Source organism: Nelusetta ayraudi, unplaced genomic scaffold (assembly GCF_046127955.1).
Source record: "Nelusetta ayraudi isolate G7.1 ecotype Tasmania unplaced genomic scaffold, CSIRO-AGI_Nayr_v1 ptg000060l, whole genome shotgun sequence".
In the NCBI taxonomy this organism is placed as follows: Eukaryota; Metazoa; Chordata; class Actinopteri; order Tetraodontiformes; family Monacanthidae; genus Nelusetta; species Nelusetta ayraudi.
Genome location: NW_027466110.1, coordinates 3,603,482 through 3,625,061, shown reverse-complemented (window position 1 = coordinate 3,625,061; position 21,580 = coordinate 3,603,482). Strand labels below are relative to the sequence as shown.

Genomic DNA, 21,580 nt, shown 5'->3' with positions numbered 1-21,580 from the left:
ATGGCCATCGCAGTCCAAACATGTCAAGCACTTAGAGGTTCAGAACAAACATGTTCGGCCTCAAGTCTGTCTGAATAGAGGAACAAACAACTCAAGGATCTCTGCGACTGGTGCCATATGACACAATCGCGCAAGAGGAACTGCTCCTTATAGAAATAACAGTTTTTCTTTTTTCTTAGAAAAAACAAAAAAAACAACAAGTGCTTTAATTTTGAAGCTCAATATATCTATATACATACATATAATTTATGTTTCTCTTCCTGCCAGTACCTTCTTACAAATGTCACACGGTGCCATTCGATTCAGTTCAGTGTCTGGCAAAAACCTTGCCAAGCTCTGACTTCTTCATCGGCGATACAAAACTTCACTATTTACACAAAAATAGACACTTATGTTAAAAAAAAAAAAAAAAGCTTCATGGTAAAAAAACAAACAAAAAACAACAACTATAAAACAAAAGTGTATTAAAGGTAACAGAAGGAGCGTCAAAGAGCTTTAACATCAGGATCTGAGGGCGGTGCGAGCTTTGTCCAGGATGTCCTTTCGCATCCTGGGGTAATTTGGATGAGCAGCCAGAACCTGATGAGACACAAGATGAGAATACTAGTTGAGTTTACTTTTTTAGTTTATTTCAGTCATAGCCTATACACACTTCGAAACAGCAGAAGGGAAAAAATAAAATAAAAAATACTCTGAGCGATAAAGACAAAACACACAGCACAACTGCACAAACAACCAATGATGTCTCACCTTATGACACACATCTATGGCGTCAACGTGCCTCTTTGCCTTTAAGTAGTTGAAGGCGAGCTTGTACCCTGAAAAGGAAGAAAACATTAGATGTTGCAACTTCTCGCGCCTCCGTCACACGCGCAACACGACGCACCAATAGTGGGGTTGGTCCGGTTTCCATATTTCCACGCCAGCTCGTAATTGAGCGCCGCATCACGGAACGTCTGCTCTTTTTCCATGATGTAGCCCAGATACTCGTACGCTTTACAGCACGACTGTGAAAAAAGAGAAGAGACAAACTTTAAAGCTTCTTCAAAGGTCAACTCTCCACGCAACAGCAACAGCAACAGCAACAGCGCTGACCTTGTTGTGATTGAGGCACCTCTTCAAGAGGTCCCCGGCCATGTCGTACTTCCCCGAATGGATGTAGACGTCTGCCAGGAGCAGCCAGCTCTTCTCGAACTCGTCGGCGTCCACGATGCTCCAGTTCATCTTGGCGATGCGCTTGAGCTGGTTCCTGGCTCGGGGCGTCTGCTTCAGCATCATGTACGCCGTCGCCATGGCCAGCAGTGCCGGCACGTGGTCTTTCTGCGAGTGGAGCCGGAGAGAGGGAGAGAGTCCTGGTGAAACGGGCACAAAACAGGCACAACACACACACACACACACACACACACACACACACACACACACACACACACACACACACACACACACACACACACACACACACACACACACACACACACACAAGCGATAATCGCCTGCAGTTTGTGGAGGTTGTAAGCTGACAAAGTGGAAATTCCAGTAACCCGACAACTCCGATGATTGTCGATTTCAGCTCCTCAGTGCACAAATAAATTATTGCACCGTTGGCCGGATGTCGTTTCACGCTCTGGGATAGAAACGTGTGGGAAATGACTCACAACACAACGTCAAGTGTGTAACCACCAAAAGAAACGTGAAGACGAGTCCCCTCTTAAAAAAAATAAATAATGATTAGTGGCATCCTGGATTAGCAGCTTAATGCTCATCTTGTCAACAAAAGGCTGACATTTAGACAGGGAGTAATTACCCGCCGTGACTTGTATTGACACAATAAGCGAGTTCACTCACTTCGTTGTTTGCGATCTCAGTGAAAACGCTGAGGGCTTTCTCGATGTTTGCCTTCTGCTTGGTAGCCAGGAGACAGTAGCTCTCCAGTATACGCAGCTGGACGTGGCCGCCCGGCGTCTGAGGCTTGATCTCTTTCAGCAGCTTCTCGGCCGTTCTCACGGCGAGCTGCTCCGACTCCTGCTTCTCCGTGGAGTTCCTGTCGGGATTAGTGCCGATGAGCGCACGCGTTTGGAGCGTAGAGGGATTTTGTCAATGCAGTTTGGCCTCTCATCCGCACGCAAACACACATGAGAGATCTTTAGCCGACTGCAATCAGAGCTTTTGGGAGTGAAGGTGTTTTTTTTGGCTTGTCTCTTTTGTTTAACGTTGTCCTTCCTATGTGACATTTTTCTGTGAGTGAATGAATGGCGGACATAACAAACAAAATATTTCTAGTTTTACTCTTGAGAGTCGGGATACTGTACATTCAACTCTCACACTGCGTTTCCATTACAGTTTTCGCAAAACAAAAGCGAAAGCGAATACAATTGTGATTTGCAGGCTTTTCCATTGAATGGTGTGAAGCGCATAGGCCGTAATTCTCTACGTTTGCTTTTTTTTTTGTTTTACGTTTGTTTGCTGTCAAGAGTCGTTGTTATATTTTACTCTTTGATTACTTGTAAAAAATATTCTGTCTCCTCCTCCGTCCAAACATAACGTTACCTTACCATACCTCTATATGGATAAGTCTGAAAAACCACCTCGAGAGCTTCAAAACCTTTTAGCCATATTTGAGAGGTTTTTCCAAATGTACGTGTTTCCATTAGCTGTTTTTTATTGCAATATTTAGGTTTTGCGCAATTCTAGGGGTGATAGAAAGGCAGCTATTGTGTAATATGTAGAGACAATTCCTCCATTGTATCAGCCCTCCACTACATTGTCGTTGCTGAGGCTTTTCTGCTTTCCTTCTTTTTTCCAGGCTTCTAATTGGCTGGAGATTATAGCGCCACCTCTTGCACTGGCATGCACTTGGCATCCGTGGTGAGCCTGCAGATGCTGTTAGATGTGCACGAGATTATTTTCCAGTACCGCTGGTGTGTGCGCGGATTAAGAGAACACGGAAACCAAAACAAAAAAAGAAAACATGCCCTATTTTTAAAAACACCCACATACTTGTTTAAGGAGCTGTCTGCTGCATTTCCGGAAAGAGGATAAAAATCATGGCGCGCTGTACTGCCACTCACCCTGTGTCGCCGTCGAGGTTCTCAAACACCTCCCCTCCCATGGTGTCGTTGTCGGGGTTCAGGTAGATTTCGATCATGGTGTAAACGGCGTTCTGACCCCAGTCGTTGTCCTTTCGAGCTTTGTTGAAGTGCTGAAGAGCGTCGTTGGGCTGCCCTGTGAACCTGATCAGCAGACACACGGCCAGGTGACAAACCCTGCAGCAGACTGCAGCATGCATACGGGCCGGGGGGGCAGCGACCCAGTCTTACCAGAGATAATGCCCTTTGCAATAGTTGAACCCCGGGTCAAACTTGGCCCGCGGAAAATGTTTCTCCGCCATATCAAGGAATCTGGGAACGTCTTCCAACTTCCCGGCTCTCCTCAACAAGTCAATGAGACGTGACAGTGTTGGATAGTTGTCTGGAAGTGAGAGGGTCTGGGTTTGAATGTCTTTCACAGGCACAGGGAAGATACGTCTAGATTTAAACCCAAGTGATGAGAAAAAAACAATAAAAAAAAAAATCACCTGGTTTGCGCTCCAGGAGCTGCTGGAAGTGGAAAACGGCCTGTTCGTAGTCCTGTTTCCTGAACATGATGTCAGCCATCATCTGAGGACGGACGCATGATGTGAGAAACAAATGTGAAAGTGAAAAAAAAAAAAAAAGGAACTAAAGAGAAGCAAAGGCAGCAGAAAAACAAACCAGGGTTGCATCTTCATTGAACTGATCGTTCTTCAAAATAACGCTGCACTGATCCTGGCACGCGTCCACCTCGTCCAGGGTGAGGTACAGCCTGGCCAACTCCATCATCACCTGCAGGAGAAGCATTTGCCCCCCCGTGAAGAAACACAATACTGCAGGCTAGATGCATCGAACTGCATCTTACATCCAGCTATCAACAGCTAAGATAATAACATGTTAACCCCCCCTGCCAATCACCCACCCCCTCCCCCACTGCCCTCCAGCTCCAGACTCTCATGGTTGCCAGCATTTGTAAAGCCCAGCTGCACCGAGCACACAGGAGGTTTTTGACTCGGCCGCGCTGACCTTGCGATCCGTCTCACAATACACAAGAGCCTCTTTGTAGAATTTGACCGCTCTCTCGTAGCCCCTCTGACTCGTGTAGTGTTTCGCGATCTCGGCGCAGATCTCGGCGGCGAGCTGCTTCTGCGCGGGGACGCCGTCGGGCTGCTCCAACTGCACCCGCTTCAGCACCTTGGCCTGCACGTCGCGCGCCTGCAAAACCGCACAGCGCGGACACAACGTCAGCAACCATCGGCGAAATTTGAGAGTAGCCATTGGCCGCTTGTCTGATTTCTGGTACCATGCAGTTCCGCTACACTCTTAAAAAGACTGACGTTTTCCATCGTAGCATTTCAGCCAATGTGAAATAACTATTATGACTTAAACACTTGGTGGCAAATATGTAGAATTATAAAGAAAGTTTTGTGGAAAATAATGTATTTCAGACTTTGACTTGTTCAACTGTGAAATCTGGCGTCCAGTGTTTTCGTGTATCCTGGTTAAGAACTTTTTTTTGCATTTAAAGTAATGTGATAAATTGTTTAACTCAACAAAACACATCATTTGGACAACTCACCCTTTGTAGTGAGAGTAAAGCGTCCTCGTGTTTGTCGACCTTGTGTTGGACCTTCGCCAACAACACCAGATAACGACAATCATCTGACAGCATCTGCATTTCATTCACTTCGGAAAACAATCCAAAAAAAGAGAAGCTTGTTAGTGGCAACTGGTTCTCGCACCATAGACGAGACAAGAGGTGCTTTTATTGTTTCTCACGTCGCTGACCTGGTTCGTGGTCCAGGGCTTCGTGCAGGACTCTCTCACAGCGCTCGTACTGCTTCATCTTCATCAGCAGCTCCGCAAGGTCGTAGCGCAGGAAGTTCTGCTGCTCCGTCTTCAGGGCGGCTTCGTAATAATTTATGGCCTGCGCAACGCAACAACAACCTCACGTCAACATCTGTCTGCCCCAGTGCCCAGCGCCGAGTCGCGTTTCTGTTTGATACAAACCTTGACGTAGTTGTGAGTCTTGACCAGAGCTTTTCCGATCTTGGTGGCTAAAGCTCCGTCTCTGGGGTTCTTCTTCAGAGCGTGTTCATAAACTTCAATGGCTTTCTCGGGCTGACGGGCAAGGGGGGAAAAAAAAGTCATTCACTCTGTAAAGTATCCATTTCCTGAAAATACTTTTTGTGAGCATACTTAAGAATGTCAGATTCATTTTTATTCTTTAAAGTCAGGCTGAACACGGCTTTGCTGGAGTCAATCATGAAAAATATGGATCCAAAAATGGGCACAAACACCAATCAATGAGCTTCTTGGAGGGTTATCAGGAACATCAGCTCCTCTCCTCCTTGATTTATTTAAATCCATCTCTGCTCCCCTGAGAGCAGGAACATGATGCCACTTTTAAACGTCAACCATTACTGAGTAACTTCCTGAAAAAAACATTTACTCATTTGTTTCACCTTATCAGTGAAATCAATGTTTATTTCTCTCTGTTGACATGGCCGACTTTTGAATAAATAAATGACGTTTTTAGATATGAGGACACTTTTGTTTCAACTGCTTCTAGTTGGATCTGACTGAGACTGTGCTCCTTCTCAAAACCATAAAAACGGGGAAACCTTAAGTCACACATGAATTCCATTTCCCCTCTCTTTTACCTCTTGAATGTTAATGTAGGCATCACCGAGTAGGAGGTATGTGTGAGTGCTGGGCAGCTTCTCCACCATTTCTCTGCATAGAAAGACAGAAAAGCCACATTACATATAGTTTGGCTTCATTATGTGGACATCCAGTGGGTCTGTGCTGGTTTGGGATTAGCTCATGCTTTAGCAAACCTCAGCCGCTGACGCACACAAAACTAGAGCGGCACAGAGGGCTGGACGCATCAGTGCACGCTTCCACTTTACAGCATAAACGGCCTCTGGTTGAAAATTTCATTTGATTTGTTTTAAGTTACTTGGGGACGAAAAACACTCTGAGCCGGATTAAACATTTAGGCTCCCGGTCCCATCGGGGAAACATTTTCCACCCATATCGGCTTTCAAATGGGGTTCGACCATATGTTGGGCTACTATCACGCATCAGGATTGCCTTAAACTTATTATTATTGTTTTTTTTTTGGCTCTATTTTCCACTTGGATGGCTTTCACTGTATTTTAATACCGGAGTCGTGCTCACCTGTAACAGCTTGCATACAGACATTTTTCTTTTCTGTGGTTCAGATAAATGTCAGCCATTTTCTCCTTGGCCTGGATGTAGTAGGGCTGCTCCGGCGTGATGTTTCGGAGCATGCTCAGCGCCAGCTCCGTATCTCCTCGCAGCAGGGCCAGGTCAGCGTTGGCTATGGTCACACGGAGCTCCTCAGGCGTTCCTGAGAACTCGTTGATTGCATCCTGCATCACTTTCGCTGCTTCGTGCTACCAGATCAAAGACATGCGTGAGTACCCGCTGGCCACTGTTGAAAAACCTTATGTAGGATGCGGTGAGACTCGCCTGTTCTCCGTTGAGCCACAAGGCCTCCGCTAACTCCAGGAAGACAGAGACGCAGTCAGCGGGACTCAGCTCGATCTTCTTGTGCTTGGACTTTGCGGAGGATGCAGCTCGGCGGACGTTCGGGAGACTCATGGCCATCTGCAGAGTCTGAATCGCCTCCGTCAGCTCGCCCATCTTCTTCTTGGCCTGGGCCTTGATCAGGTGGTACAACGGATGTTCTCGGATCTGAAAAGAGGGAAAAAAGTAATTCCGTTCAGTTCAGCACAGTGGTCCACACACACCAAAAAAGTTTTTGCTTTGCTCAGGTTTTATTCCACTGTCAGGAATCATCTTTTCTAAAAAGCTTCAGTTTCAGTAGGAAGCAAAAGCCAAATGTTTGTAATGTTCAACAACAAAGGTCTGAATATGCTGTTTTATCGAGATCTATGTTGTCACGCATGGAGTTTTTTTCTCCATTAAAATCATTAAGCCCCCAGTAGTTTTTCATGTTGTCATGCGTTTTGACGGCAACTTTACCTCAAAGTTGTGACTCAGACAGAGTTCCAGAGACTGGGAGCACGCCACAAAGTTTCCCTGCTGCAGGTGGATCTGCGCCATCAGCAGGTGGGCGTCTGCATGAGAAGGACAATGGTCCAGGCAGTGTTGAAGGCTGCCCTGAGCGCCGTCCGTGTCACCTGGAACAGAAGCCATAGGACGAAGCTGAAGTTCTGAAGCTGAAACTTGTACAAAAACAAAAGCGTTTAAAATTCAGAACTCACCCGACTGGTACTTGACTCTGGCAAGCAGGTAGACAGCTTGAGGGAGGCCTGGAACCGTCTTCACCACAGTATCCATTAGGGTCGCACAGTGCTGGAGCTGTGGGGCCGCAGGCTGGCCCTGTGCTGGAGGCTGGAACATAGTAGAATAAGCATTTTCTTGGGGGCGGGGGGGAACTACAAACACATTAAAATGAAGTCACCCACCCAGGTCTCACCTTAGCAGGACACAGTGCAAGATATTCCTTGACAATCTCCATCAGGAAGTCAGGATTTAACTTTTCAAAGTATTCCACTCCCAGGGGCAAACCCTGCAGGTTGGAGAAGTGCGTGTCCACGGCATCGTTCAGCAGATTGGTCACCTCTTCCTGAGTACGCCTTCTCTTCACGGCCAGAACGGCACGCAGGTACAGCAGCTCCTGATTGGTGACAGGAAATCCAATTAAACAGCCATGGGGATGACAGGAAAGGGAAAGAACAAATGCAGAAAGATTAGTTTCAGTGATAGAGACACGAAAGGAGGAGGCTGCTTCCTGTGCTGCCAGGTGCATTAGCGTAATAACAATTGAAGCATATTAATCACTCTCAACGCAGATAATTCTCTCGTGCAATCTCCTCTTCATATCGGTGACGTTACCCCAGATTTTCCAATAGATTGTTGAATCTCTGTGAGAAATTCCAGCTGTTGTTCTGCATCTTCAAGTTGACCCTCCATCAACTGACAACGAATTTTCCCTGTGGAGAGGCAACAACTTTACAAACAAAAAAACGCAAGTGAAGTGTCCTGTGTAAAAAGCTGTATGACGGTACCAGTCAGAGCAGCAACACTGGTCTCGTCCAAAGTCATGGCAATCTTGTACCACTTCAGAGACTCCTTGGTTCTGCCCTGGAGCACCATCTGGTAGCCCAGTTCTGTGGCTAAATCCGAGTCTCCCGGTGCCAAAGCAAACGCTCTGTCCACCATCCTGAAGGTCTGTTCAATCAATTTCTCGCTTCGTCCACACTGTGACAAATCATCCGCCCCCCCCCCAAAAAAACCCCATATTTAATAAAAAGCAAACACTGAAAGCCAACACGCATCAAACAGGTTAGAGCTGAGAGTGAGGAATGAACGGGTGTCTTACGACACGGGTGAAGGCGAGAGACATCCTGTAGAAAAGCTCTGGGTTCTGTGGTTCCAGGATCTCCAAACTGCTGATGAGGTTTGAAAGCAGCTTTGCTGACTGCAAAAAGGAGGCAGAAAACATTGCTTATGAATCGACAACCTCTTTGACACGGTGCCATTATGCCGTCAATAAATAGACCCAGATTCCTGATGATTCACATGTACGGGATTAAGAGCTGCAAACACGTTACCTCAGTTATGTCTCCATTTCTGCATAACGAATGTAGAGCCAGCATACGCAGCGCCTCCAGGTTATTTTTATCCCTCTGTAAAAGCCTGAAATATGACACAAGGTGCCTTGAATGAAGTCCATCTGAAAGACTTAATAAACTTAGAATGCCGTGATTGATATGAACAGAGTATCTGGTGGTGTTGCAGCACAGTGTTGAGCTACTTGGCAAATGTCATTAAAACTAAAAGGAACATCCAAGACCGCTAAAGGATGTAATGTTCTGTGCTTCTTACACTTCCTCTTAAGTGAGAGCCCGTGGCCAAGAGTGACCTCCCTTTATCATGTTTGGAGAAGAAATGACAGAATTCTTGAACATGGTTTCGGTCAATGCCCAGCCAGTACAAACAGACTTGGTTATCGTGGCGCAGCAGGCTACTGGATAATCTCCACTCAAAGGCAGAATGTGCCAAATTTAAAGAGAAACACATATGCATTTATTTGGTTATAAAAATAAGTGACTGTTGCATTTTAGCCAATAATATGAATTGTATTAACATAAAGATAGGCTCTTGTGATTTTTACACTGACATCACAGCTGGTGTAAGACAGATGTTAGATCAATAGGGATGTCAGGAAATCGGGGATTAAGCATTTTCAAATGTTTATGAAATGTTCCCATATGATAGAAAATCCATCATATCAAAACCCTCTGAATATAATGATGCGTCTCTGATTTGAGCACCGAAAATCCCACAAATGAACTAAGTCCCTCTTACAGTTAACACAAAGCACTTTTACTCATGAGACGCTGCTCTACTCTAGTCTGCTATGCAAAGGTATAACAGTTAAACCTTTGAGCACAATGCAAGAATCCTTTTACCTGTGAGCAGCATCAACTGTTTGTTCCCAGTCTTGAAGGCTGAGCAGCAGTTTCATCTTTTTGACAAAGGCTGGCAAAAACCCCGGGAAACCCACGATGACCTGGTTGACCACCTCCAGCGCCCCAGAGTAGTTCTGACGGTATTCATAGTACTGAGCCTGCGAGGCACAATCAACTATGTTTAGTGGAAAGTGTGTTGTTACAATTGTGGGTCGCAACTTTCCCATTCCATCCATTTACATAGTTGAAAGGCATCAGTCAGTGGCTTCAAAAGCAACAACATTTCAAATCTTTTCTCACATCTCACCTTTCCCATCAGGGCAAAAACATCAGCTCGCTCCTTCAGCCCCTCGTCAAAGTATTTTCCAGCCTTCCTGGCATAAGCGTCTTTGCCGGACGTCACGTCTATCCAGGCTTTCAGAATGATCCCCTTAGAGAAAGAGAGGAGCGCACACAGACAAAAGACATGACGTCACAAACAACAAAATGCCACAGAACGCCCTGTTTGTCAAAGAGCTCATTCTGGCAAAGGACACAGAACTCACCTCTCTGGAGCCATTGGAGATTTTGATCATTCTCTCCGTGTACTCCCGGGCTTTATCATTTCGTCCTAATAGCCACAGAAACATCCCGGCGTTGTACAGACTCTTAGGGGATGCACTCTTACGGTCCTCTTTGACCTTTGCATCGAGCTCTTGAATGAGTTCTCTGTCTGAGAAAAAAATATTTTCATTAAAGCAAGGATTATTTTCAACAGGCTTTTTACAAGGGACTGAGAGAGGGGGATAATCAAGAGTGACACACGCCTGCTGCTTTACCTGGGTGTGACTTTTTCTTCTCAGCATACACTAGGGCCATTAATGTGCACAGCGACACATCTCGACTGTCCCTGATGGTCTCTAGCTCCACTGAGGCTTCATCGATTTGATCTGCGGGCAGGACAATAACTTGAGTCAAAAGAAAAAGAAAACGACTTTCTTTCAACCATCGTTTTTTGCAAAGCTCACCTTGCATGAGTTTTGCATACGCATGATAGAAGCTGCAGATGGGGACGCTGCTGAGTTTCCTCTGAGCGGCAGCAGCTGCGTTTGCGGCGTGATTGTAATACTTTTCGTAGCAGTAGCATCTGATCAGCGACTGCGTGGAAACAGACAAGAGTAATGTTAAGAAATGACACTGACATTATATGAAGGTTCCCAAACAAACAGCACGGTGGTGGAGCGTGCCCAGTAGTGTTGCCAACTTTCAACAAGCAAAATAAAAGATGCCTCCCGCAGTGCTTGGGGCCACGGCCATCACAGGTCAGTGGCTCACCAGTCATGGTAAATCCTAACTTCAAATAGGGTTTCAAAAAAGTATACAGTTCACATATTTTGAATTGCTTTGTTACCAATAGACAATAGAAATGAGCTGAATGATTAAATTGTATCAAAATCTTTTAATTTAACATATTTTGGCACAGCAATCAATAAAGTGCAGGATGGATGGCTTTTTACAAATGAATTAAATAAATAAAGCTGAAAAAATTACAATAATAAAGCTGGGGAAAAAAGAAGAAGAACGTCCTGATTCATAGCCTACCCTACGCAAGCTACGCAGCCAGTAGGAAGTTGTTGTGAATAGGTTGCTATTGCCTGCAGTGATGTAAATTACGCTTTTGGGACGCTATGGAAAGAAACGTAAGTTTGCAGCGAAAATAACTGTATGTTCAAGACAACTCAGAAATACGGGACAAACCCCGTGCCGTATCGATTCAAAACGGGGGACACCAGTTCATTGTCAAACACGGGACAATTCTGTATTCTAAGGGACGGCTGGCAACTCCAGCTCCCATACAGCGTCTAAGCTTCGCTAGCAACGGGTTAGCTAACCGTAATAATGCGCAATTTCCTTCCGTCCCAGCCGACGTGACAAAAGTGGAGTTTAAAACCAAACGCTGTGGAATAGAGGTGTCTATTTACCAGCCTTTCGGTGGCTATTTACTGTATTATTTAAGCCTAGCGAGTCTCCGTCGGTCGTTTCACAGCGTCACAGGAGAAGCGTGTTTCCTCACCAACGTTGTCTCTTCGTCCTCCATCTTGCGCGGGACTGGTTGAATTATCAGGAATATTATTACTACTTTTTACAGGACGGCTGTCACAATTAAAGATACTCTGCGAAGCAACGTTAGTGTTGGGTTTGGGTGTCTGTCTTCGCCATCTTGCAGACAGGCTACTTCGGCGTGTTCTGGTATCTTGGTAACCGTTGCCTGCGCAGGGTGGATTTATTCCCAAAGATTAGTCTGTCAGGCACCACTTCCTGTTTTATTCCGTAAGTGTCGTAGGTGTTGTAACCGAAAAGGTCACGTCGTGAATTGAATCCGCTGTATTAAGTTACGATGCTCGTCATGCATTGATGGAGGAAACTCTGTTTGGAAAAGCCTGACAGATTAAAGTCAGTAATACCGCAAGACTTGAACAACAGTAGTTTTGGCCAAGACTCGCTAGGTGGCGCAGTTATGCTTCTCTATTAAAACGCTTCTACAAGTGTGCTGCTGCTATTTTAATGTCACAAGTGCTGATGTCTCTATCTTCATCTTCTTTTCCATCTATTTTCACAAAACATTCACCATCACGACAACAATAACAGTAATTATAATTAAAAATAAAATAACACCATCATGCTATTTATAATGTGGGCGGTAATTGATACCATTGACATTATATTTAATGATGCACAACCCAATAACAATTACAGTCCTATCACTACCACCACCACTGAAACCAATAAAAAATATTAAAAACAAGTGACAGTCTTTTAACTTTTTACGTCTTGAGCTCTTTGACTTCTTTCGTCCTGACCCACTTTGAATACATGGAAATGATTTGGATAGACTGAGCATGGTTGGTTTACTGTGGTTAGTCGGCTGGTGGTTGGGCTGCCATTCAGTTTGCTAGATGTACACAGTTCCTACACCTATGTACAAATAATGTTGACAACCTGACCCTCACTCCTCTTTGCCTTCTTTCTGACTAAAAAAAAGAAAACAAAAGAAAAGCTGAAGCTAAGCGCTGTAGTTTAATTCCTTTTTTTTCCTGCTGTCTGCCAAATGTTGAAAGTTTTTTTTTTCCAACCTCACAGAATGGAAACATGATTCCCTACAGCTGCTGGTAATTGGTTGGCAAATGTTATGCAACACCATGCATTGACTGTTAAGTAGGCCCATGAACTTTATACTGTGTGTCCACAGTGTTGCATCCATGGCAGTGGCAGCCAGTGTGTGGCATAGCAGCAACTGTTTCAAGAGAGGCCTTTCCATGCCGTGTCAGATACTATTTAGCACTAACTCTGGCACATAATCATTACTCTCTGCAGCACACATCAATGGAAGAGTAAATCAGGTTGGTATTGAGCTCTGAGCATGTGCCGCAATGGGAAATGTCTGTGTGCCTGTGACCTCACGGTTTCAAAACCTGTGTTATCAGAAGTGACTTTTTAGCTAATATTTTATCAATTCAATATAAAATATGACTCATTCATGAATTAGCCGACTAATTGGTGTAATTAAAATGTTATTAATACCAATGCCTGTGTGGAACTGTGACCTGCTGCCTAATGTAGGTGTTGCACTTTGCACGAAGCGATAAATACTGCATGTGTTGTTGCACTTACAAAGGATGCATTTGAAAACCTATTAGAGGGAGGACTGTGGAATATGCATCCCCAGGGATCCGCTGCTATAGCATTCTAATGGCTGTATCCATTGTGGTTTGCACAGACCATTATTGATCAAAGAGCCATAGCCAATAATACAAGCAGCTCACTTGCTAATGAACTCTTATTTCTTTTTCCATATGTATTACGATGGAAGAATGTTGCTGAAAATCTCAGGACGTGCATCTAATCGTAAACAGGCATCAGAAGGAAGTGTTGTTGCTGTCTCTTTGTGACAGCTAATGACCAAATGTTTTTTTTTTTGCAGTTCTTATTTCTTACTTACTTATTTCTGCCATATTAGAATAATGGACAGCGGCCTTGGCAGGATATTTGTGTGCGTCGCAAGCAACATGAGAGGAAACTTCTGTGTTCATGTGGGTGTGTCTGTCTATTACGACACTGGCAAGGTGGGGAGGGGGACTCACTACTACCTAATCTAATGGGGTTTTTCTTTCCAATGCAGCAAATAAAATTACAGAGCTGTAATGGGTACCATTCTCAGATTTCCCCCTGAATTGTTTCCGCCCCACATCGCCGCACCATGGATGCCGGTGGCTAGATCTCGAGCCCCATAAACATCCTTTCACGTTTATTACCTTGCTGGTGAGACTGACAGGGCACGGACGGCAGACCAACTTCCTATCTCCCACCGTAATGCAGGATAACAAAGGAGCTTGATGTTTGGTTGCCGGGCAACGGGCAAGAAGACTGTGCAGGTCTGCTCTTGTTGCACTTGTCGACATGCAGGCGATGTATAGCGCCACCTGTCAGCAAAAGTGCACATTCTTTTGACATTCATTTTGTTTTCCTTTCATCAAATCTGAGATAAACCGGCAGTCACATGTTTATGATGACGCCTCACTGGCACTTTCGATGGGGCTAATCACCAAAAGCCGCACGCGACTCTTTAAGTACTGCAAGTGGGTGTGGTGCAAACTGATAATCTCATCATCCTTTAGAGGCGAAATGGCAGGAATAATCAGCACTTTGCCATCAGCCTCTTGTTTACCGCCCTTAGGATTCAGCCACCGCAATAGGTAAAAGCAATGTTGAACTGTAATGAATATTTGGACTCTTATTAATAATTGATAAAAATGTTCCACCCACTTAAGATGCTAATAGTTTCCGGCAGGAGCCACAAAACGCACTTTGAGACCATGTGCAAGCTTATTAGCTTTTATACCCACAGAGATGGAAATCTACATGTTTAGGTCTGATAGTTGCAGATATACATTTGATATCATAGCATTCAATACTTTTGGCCAATGACAGACATACAATGTATGTACATGTCAGTTTGGAATTTCCTTTGTCTACTGAAGGCCCCCAGTTTGAATATTTGTTTATGAGATAACAAATATTATTAGACATTATTATCAGATAGGTTTTAATACTTCTGGCAGTAGCAAAATGTGAAAGAAACAGCTGAAAAGGGAAAGGAGTGAAAAGAGAAGAAAATACTGATGGCAGCAGACAAACAAATAAATACAACCATAACAAGGAAAAACAAATTTGTTCTCGATTTTAAGAGCTTATTTCGTAAGTAATTTCATACAGTTGAGCAACTGAAGGGCCATTAATTCATTTAAGTAAAGCATTTAAGTGAAAAGTAGGCCAGTGTGGACACTTTTTGTCTTCCTAATTTTAAAATTGACAGTCTAAACCGGGAAAGGCCAGACAGGCTGACTCATCCTCAGATAGGATAAATCAAATAAAATACCGCTCTTGGTGAAACAAACAATTGCATGGGAAGCATGCAGGGAAATAAAAGTGCGTAGATGACATCTGTGAACAGTGGCAATGTCACGTCTAGTTTGTCCAGTTTTAGAGTGAAGTTATAAACTGCTGTAAGCGACACATCCTGGAAACAGATGACACATTTACGCCTCCCCCCCCTTTTTCAGCTAATTTCACTGGTCCCTGAAAAAAACAGAACCTTTTCTGTACCATATTTACAACACTAACTGAGGAATGGTTACACCGGTGGCGGTAAATGCACAGTACACACAACATGCAAATGACAGATTGTGTCAGTAAATGAATACATATTTGCATTGGTTTTGTCGCCGATTTTCTGTCCGAACGCTAACCATTAAATAAAACAAACTAGCAAGTAATAATCAAAATACAACAGTTTGGCATGATGAAAAATAATTATTTAACACTTACTTGAGGTCAATGTCGACTTTATTTTTTTGACGCTTCAGTCAAATTGGTCATGAGAGTGGCATGCAGTTTACTTATACTACAAGCAGTATGCATATGAATGATGGACGATAAATTCTGTGCAACCAAAACATTCTGTCATTATGCATAAAGTAGAGAGTAAGTACTGACTGTTCTAATAACATGCAAAATATACTTTGATGAATGTAATTATATTTTTATGACATGAAACAACAGAACTGGAACACAGCTTGGATTGGACATCATGGCAGAGGTGGGAGTGACAAAAGTAACACAACTTCCAATGTCAAATGTAAACAATAATTGGAAACAGCCAAGGACACATGGCAGGTTTGTCCGATGCTATGTCCTGGTGACAGTTATTCAGAATTGTCTTTTATCCAACTTAGATATTCATTAAAAAATAAATAAATAAATAAATGAATAATAATTCAGAGGTAATCTTCAAGAATTAAAAACACACAAACAACTCAAAATTGTATTTTTTCAGGCACTATTCAAAAATAAAAACACCATAAAAGTTTAATGAGGAGAAAGCATGGGCATAGAGTCATACACTACATCAGCAGTAACAAAACATTGTTGTCCATTGATTTACCCTCGGACCTGAACTTTCTCCCATAATACAACCTGACATGGATAATGTGTTCAGTTTCATCATAGTCATAACTTTATTTTTTGGTTTTTAAAATACACACTGAGTTTTAGTGGGACCTTTTGAAGAAGGCCAAAGATATTTCACATCGTTATTGTGCAACAACATTACAGATCAGTTCCTTCAGCGAGCTGTCAGAGGTTTAAGATTGAGACAGGAAACATTAACAGGGTTGATTCTGATGTGTTCCAAATAACATTGGGACTTTGTTAGAAGACAAACCGTTGTCTTAAGTCTTGAGTACCGGTACCCGCACGTACACGGGTAAGAACAAAGCAGGCTGCATGGTTTTGCTGATTAAATGTGTCGTATTTGTGAGTCTTACAGTGTGACACTGGTAATCGAGCCTACTTACACACAGCAAGTTGTACTGGGGCTCATTGTCTTATTCCTGTTAGCATACAAAAAATGGCATAATCTTCTGCCTGTGTACTGTGAACCACAAAGAGGTTACACACCAGCATGCATAATCACGAGGAAGCGTTCGTGCAAGTCTTAGGTTTCAGTTAACTGCAGCAACTCCACCATGGTCTCCCGGATTTGTCAAGCACAGCTGTCTGTTAGCAAGGCTAGACGCAGACAAACAGTGCTGCACCTTTCAAAGGGAACCCCTGAAGGAACAACAAATTTGAAGTGTAAAAAAAAGTATAAAAAGTCAATAACCCAACTAAGAAATCTTGAAACAATAACATAAGAACATTTATTTCTTCTGCTTCAACGATAAGTAGGGCAATTAATAGATCAGTCAGTGATATGACAGTAATTCATGACAATCGGTAGCAGATCTAGCTGCAATAGACGGTGAAGCACTAACTAACGTGTCTTTGGGAACACACATCCATCCTCATTACGTCCCTAAAAGTGTCCTTACCCCTGAACACAGCCAAAGTGTTCTGGCTACAGCCTGATCAAGCAACTTATCTATTGTAGACACAAGCCAGGGATCCATATTAAATAATGGCCGTCGCTGGTCGTCGCCGTTACTTTTGAATGTTGTAAACGTGTTGTGGTCATTTGAAATGTCTTTGCCGCTTCTCCAGTGCTCCCTCATCCAATTTTCATACATCCTTTCCCGCGACTTCCCTTTCGCTTTTGTCTTTTTCATATTTGTGTTTCCCGTTTGTCATCACGTTGTTGCACAAAGGTTGTGGAGCCATGGAAGGTGTCAGTTCACCTTTGCCCGCGCTTGAAACTTCGTTGGGTTTGCCTGTGACAAGATCCTCATTTTCAATAACTGTTTCATTCTTCAGAACCATGTCGTCGGGTGCGGCAGAGATTTTGATGGTGGCCTGTTCTCTTGCATACTGTCTGTACGCCCTCTGGATGACGACAGCGGAAGTCTCCTCTAGTTTGCGGCGGAGGGTGGTGGTTATGGGCTCATAGGACACTTTGGAAGGATTGGAGGCCATGAAGCGCTCCTCCATCTGGCCCCTTAGGATATCCATCTCACCACCCTCGCCCAGGACTCGCTTGGTGAATGCAAAGAGGATGTCCAAGCAGTGTATGCGCTCACCGCTCACCATGGGTAGATCCATAGAGATCAGTTCCATTTTGTTGGGCTTTATAATGCGCAATGGTGGGTCCAGTGTGTCTGCAAAGTCTGACAGCTTGTTGTATTCCATAAACTGTGTAGCGCGAGGGTCAAACTTCTCCCAGACCTCATAGAACATTTCAAAATCATCCTCGCTCAGCGGGTCGGCGCTTTCCTCGGTGGCCACGCTGAAGTTTTCCAAGATGACTGCAATGTACATGTTGACGACGACGAGAAAACAGACGATGATGTAGCTCACGAAGAAGGCAATTCCAACAGGAGGATTTCCACAGTTTCCCTTGACGGAACTGCCAGGGTTGTCCGTAGAGTTGTTGCAATCGTCTTCGTGCTTGTTGAGAATGGGAGCCAGCAGGCCATCCCAGCCAGCTGAGGTGGTGATCTGGAACAAACAGATCATGCTGTTGCCGAACGTCTCGAAATTGAACAGGTCATCGATACCGGATTCCCTCTTGACGTAGGCAAAGTTTGACATGCCAAAAATGGCATAGATAAACATCACCAAAAAAAGTAGGAGACCAATGTTGAACAAGGCAGGAAGTGACATCATCAAGGCAAACAAGAGCGTGCGGATTCCTTTGGCACTTTTAATAAGGCGGAGGACACGTCCGATCCGAGCCAACCGGATGACTCTGAACAGGGTTGGCGAAACGAAGTACGTCTCAATCAAATCAGAGAGAAACAAGCCTAAGGGCAGAAAGTGACACGTAAGGAACAACATTCAATGAGACGACGAGAAAATGTGTGACATGTTTTCACTGAATAGACAAAAGTCGTACCGATGATTGACAGAATGACCACGATGAAATCAAAAATGTTCCATCCACTTGTGAAGTAGTATTGGCGGAGTGAGATCATCTTCAGCAAACACTCTCCAGAGAAGACAACGATGAACACTACATTAATTCTGTAGAGTACATAATTCATTTGTTCTGACTGGTCAGTCGTTTCCACCATCATGGTTACCATATTTAACCAAATTAGAACCATGATCACAATGTCAAATCCTTGTTTGGTGGTCAGGTCAAAGATGAATCCTTGAATAGGGTTCTGGAAGTGACACAAGATAGAAGGTCAAAACACATTTGGTAAGCTTTGACACACAGACCATAATCATACTCTGAATAAGATGTGAGGCTTTCATCAACATACTGATGGCCGTGGAATTGGCTTTTGTGGTTTCTTGGACCCCAATTTTTTCATGGCGTTGTAGTATTTCTTCTGTTCCTCTGTCATGAAGATGTCTTGGCCCCCTAAGTGAATAAGGGATCTAAGGTATGTTAAATGACAGCTAATGCACTTTGAACATTTGACAAAACTGAAAATGTGAATCAAAAAATGATCAAATTCTGTGATTTCAATTAAATGTATCTGAGTTGATACTTATCTTCTTCTTTTGCTGATTGAAATTGTCAATTATGACTCCAATGAAGAGGTTTAGAGTGAAAAAGGCTCCAAATATAATGAAAACAACAAAATATATATACATCTTCAAGTTCTCTTCATACTCTGGTTGTTCATCCAGCTAGAATAGTGACAGAAAACAAACAAAAAAACAGATACACAGTGAACCTCATAACTGAACTCATAACTCATAACAGAATGAGAACTGCTTTTACCTTTCCTGGAGAGTCTATAGCTGCATACATGATATCCATCCACCCCTTGAATGTAGCCTGCACAAGTACACATTCAAAATAATTGGATTCACTGTGAACATTGCGGTCGAAGATTGGTATTTCAACAGTCAGTTTCCCATTAACCACATTGCAGTCACCTACCACTTGCAGCAGTGCTAGGTAACCCAAGCCAACGTTGTCAAAGTTTATTTTCCAGTTCCTCCATCGAGCTTCATCTTTGAGGTTAATACACTGGGTCTTGTTCTTTACTTCTGTCGGAAGAAAAGGCTTGTCCGTCGTTCGGTTGATGCACGTGTAGAACTTCCCAGCGAACAGGTTGACTCCCATGATGCTGAAGATGAGCCAAAAGATGAGACACACCAGCAGCACGTTGAAGATGGACGGGATGGCTCCCAGGAGGGCATTCACCACCACCTGCAGACCAGGAAAAAAAATAGCAAAATAGCAAAATAGTATCAGAAGCTTAGGATGTAATAGTCGAAAAGTGGGTCGAGCTACCAGCAATGAGCAAGTTTACAACAACAACAACAACAACAACAACAATAATAATAATGATAACAATAACAACAACAATAAAAACGGGTCTTCGCCTTGCAATGACCTGCTCTGCTTCAGAGCTGTTCTAATCGCCGGGGCTCAGTCCCGAATAATAATGATAATCATAGATATGGTGATGAAAGACCATCACCTTAACAATGTTGCAACTTCAGACCATCACAACATGAGAGCAACTAATCAATATCTACTGCATTGATTTTAGCAGCTGACAAGCCTTCCTCATCCCGTTACGCAAGTTGTCAGACCCAGTTCAAGCCGTGTGCGTTGCACAGCAAAACAGTGGCATGAGTAATAACAATTTCATCGCTGCAACACAATGTTTGTGCTCCAATGTTGTAGCCTAAAATTGCAGCCGTCACACACTACGGCTGGTTTTAAAGCCCCAAATTAAGTTAAATCTCACGTACTGGTCCTTTAACTCTTAGATCATCCAAACATTCAGAGACATTGAAAGTAGAACAGCTGCTAAAGCATCAATTCCATCTCAGTTTCATTTGCATGAAGCATGTTTTTATATGGAGGGGGGAAAAGTCTTACTTACCCTCATGCCTTCAAAGCGTGACAGGGCTCTCAGAGGCCTCAGCGCTCGAAGGGTTCTCAAAGACTTGATGGCACCGAGTTCAGAGTACCCCATCGCATTGGCAATCATACTGACAAGCGAGACCTAGAACACAAACAGCACGCATGTCAAAAATAATAAGTCCCGTGCTGGGTCAGAGCAGCGAAATCAGTGCTTGTGAGCAGAGCCTACGTCAACAATAAGGAAGTCCAGCCAGCACCAGGCATTGGTGAAATACTTGGCATACCCATACGCCACCCATTTCAACAGCATCTCCAGGATGAAGATGTAGGTGAAGATTTTGTCTGCAAACTCCAACATTATTTTAATGGTCTTTCTCTTCTCAATGTAGACGTCTTCAAAAGCCTGGATGTGAGGAGTGAAGAGAATCTTTGTTAGTTCTTGGTTTGCATTAAAGTTGTGATTTGTATCACTAAAATAAGGGTCGCCTGACCTCCATAGATGCTCCAAGTGAATATAGATTACGACTTACTAGTGCGCCGCTGCTGAGGAGGATCATGAAAATGATGAAGCTTTCAAACCAGTTGTGCTCCACTATTCGGAAGCAGGTCTTTCTTAGCGTCCACCACATTTTCCACCTGCCAACCTCCACATTGACCTGGCAACACTTAAACCTCTGCACGCAGGCTGTAGCAGGGACAAATGGAGGGCAAGGGCGGTATTAGCTAGAGTTAGATTCACGTAGGAGGCTGCAAGCTTAAAGTGTTCACCATCAGGAAAGCAGCCAATCGGTTCCTCAGACTCCTCCAAGTCCAAGTCTATGGACTCGCCTCCTTCCCCGCATGGCAGACCCTCCACTGTGCTGCCCTCAGAGGAGCTGAACTGGTCGTCGTCATCCACTGTCTGTAATATTTGTCGGAGATGACAAGGAGGAGATGTGGGAAAAGTGTTCGTCTTGGCCCATATTGCAACGGATGTATGAGGGCCACATAAATATACTTTTAATTTCAAGCTGCAACTGATTGCAGATTGATTGTAAACATACAAAATCCAATCATCAAAAAAAAGAGGACAGCCTGCTTCAAAGTTTCTCCAGCTGCTTTAGATTTTAAATATACTTTTGTTTATTAACCCGAAATGTGCAAAAACTGAAATTGCAAACAGAAAATATGTCAGATTAAACAGTTTTCTATGGTCTGACAGTCCAGAGGGGCTCGGCCAGTTTTGGGTGAGCAGG

The 21,580-nt window shown here is 43.8% G+C and overlaps 1 protein-coding gene across 3 annotated transcripts; it reads right to left on the bottom strand.

Annotated features, from left to right (window-relative positions):
• Nucleotides 1-189: 189 nt before the first annotated feature.
• Nucleotides 190-17,092, bottom strand: ttc21b (tetratricopeptide repeat domain 21B). Of its 3 annotated transcripts, none has more exons than XM_076039751.1 (29): nt 15,404-17,092; nt 10,546-10,675; nt 10,357-10,467; nt 10,084-10,250; nt 9,846-9,968; nt 9,539-9,696; nt 8,678-8,762; nt 8,446-8,544; nt 8,132-8,324; nt 7,959-8,056; nt 7,540-7,740; nt 7,325-7,454; nt 7,083-7,240; nt 6,567-6,791; nt 6,252-6,490; nt 5,732-5,804; nt 5,079-5,189; nt 4,857-4,995; nt 4,648-4,754; nt 4,095-4,283; nt 3,750-3,860; nt 3,575-3,656; nt 3,318-3,468; nt 3,069-3,230; nt 1,846-2,041; nt 1,096-1,320; nt 887-1,007; nt 751-818; nt 190-579 (listed from the first exon to the last, which is right to left on the bottom strand). In XM_076039751.1, the coding sequence occupies exons 2-29, from the start codon at nt 10,550-10,552 to the stop codon at nt 502-504; spliced, it is 3,807 nt and encodes a 1,268-aa protein (XP_075895866.1). In that variant the 5' UTR covers nt 10,553-10,675; nt 15,404-17,092; the 3' UTR covers nt 190-501. The 3 variants fall into 3 exon arrangements, with proteins under 3 accessions (XP_075895866.1, XP_075895864.1, XP_075895865.1); XM_076039749.1 differs by lacking the exon at nt 15,404-17,092 and adding an exon at nt 13,831-13,992; XM_076039750.1 differs by lacking the exon at nt 15,404-17,092 and adding an exon at nt 11,592-11,811.
• Between the last annotated feature and the right edge of the window lie 4,488 nt (nt 17,093-21,580).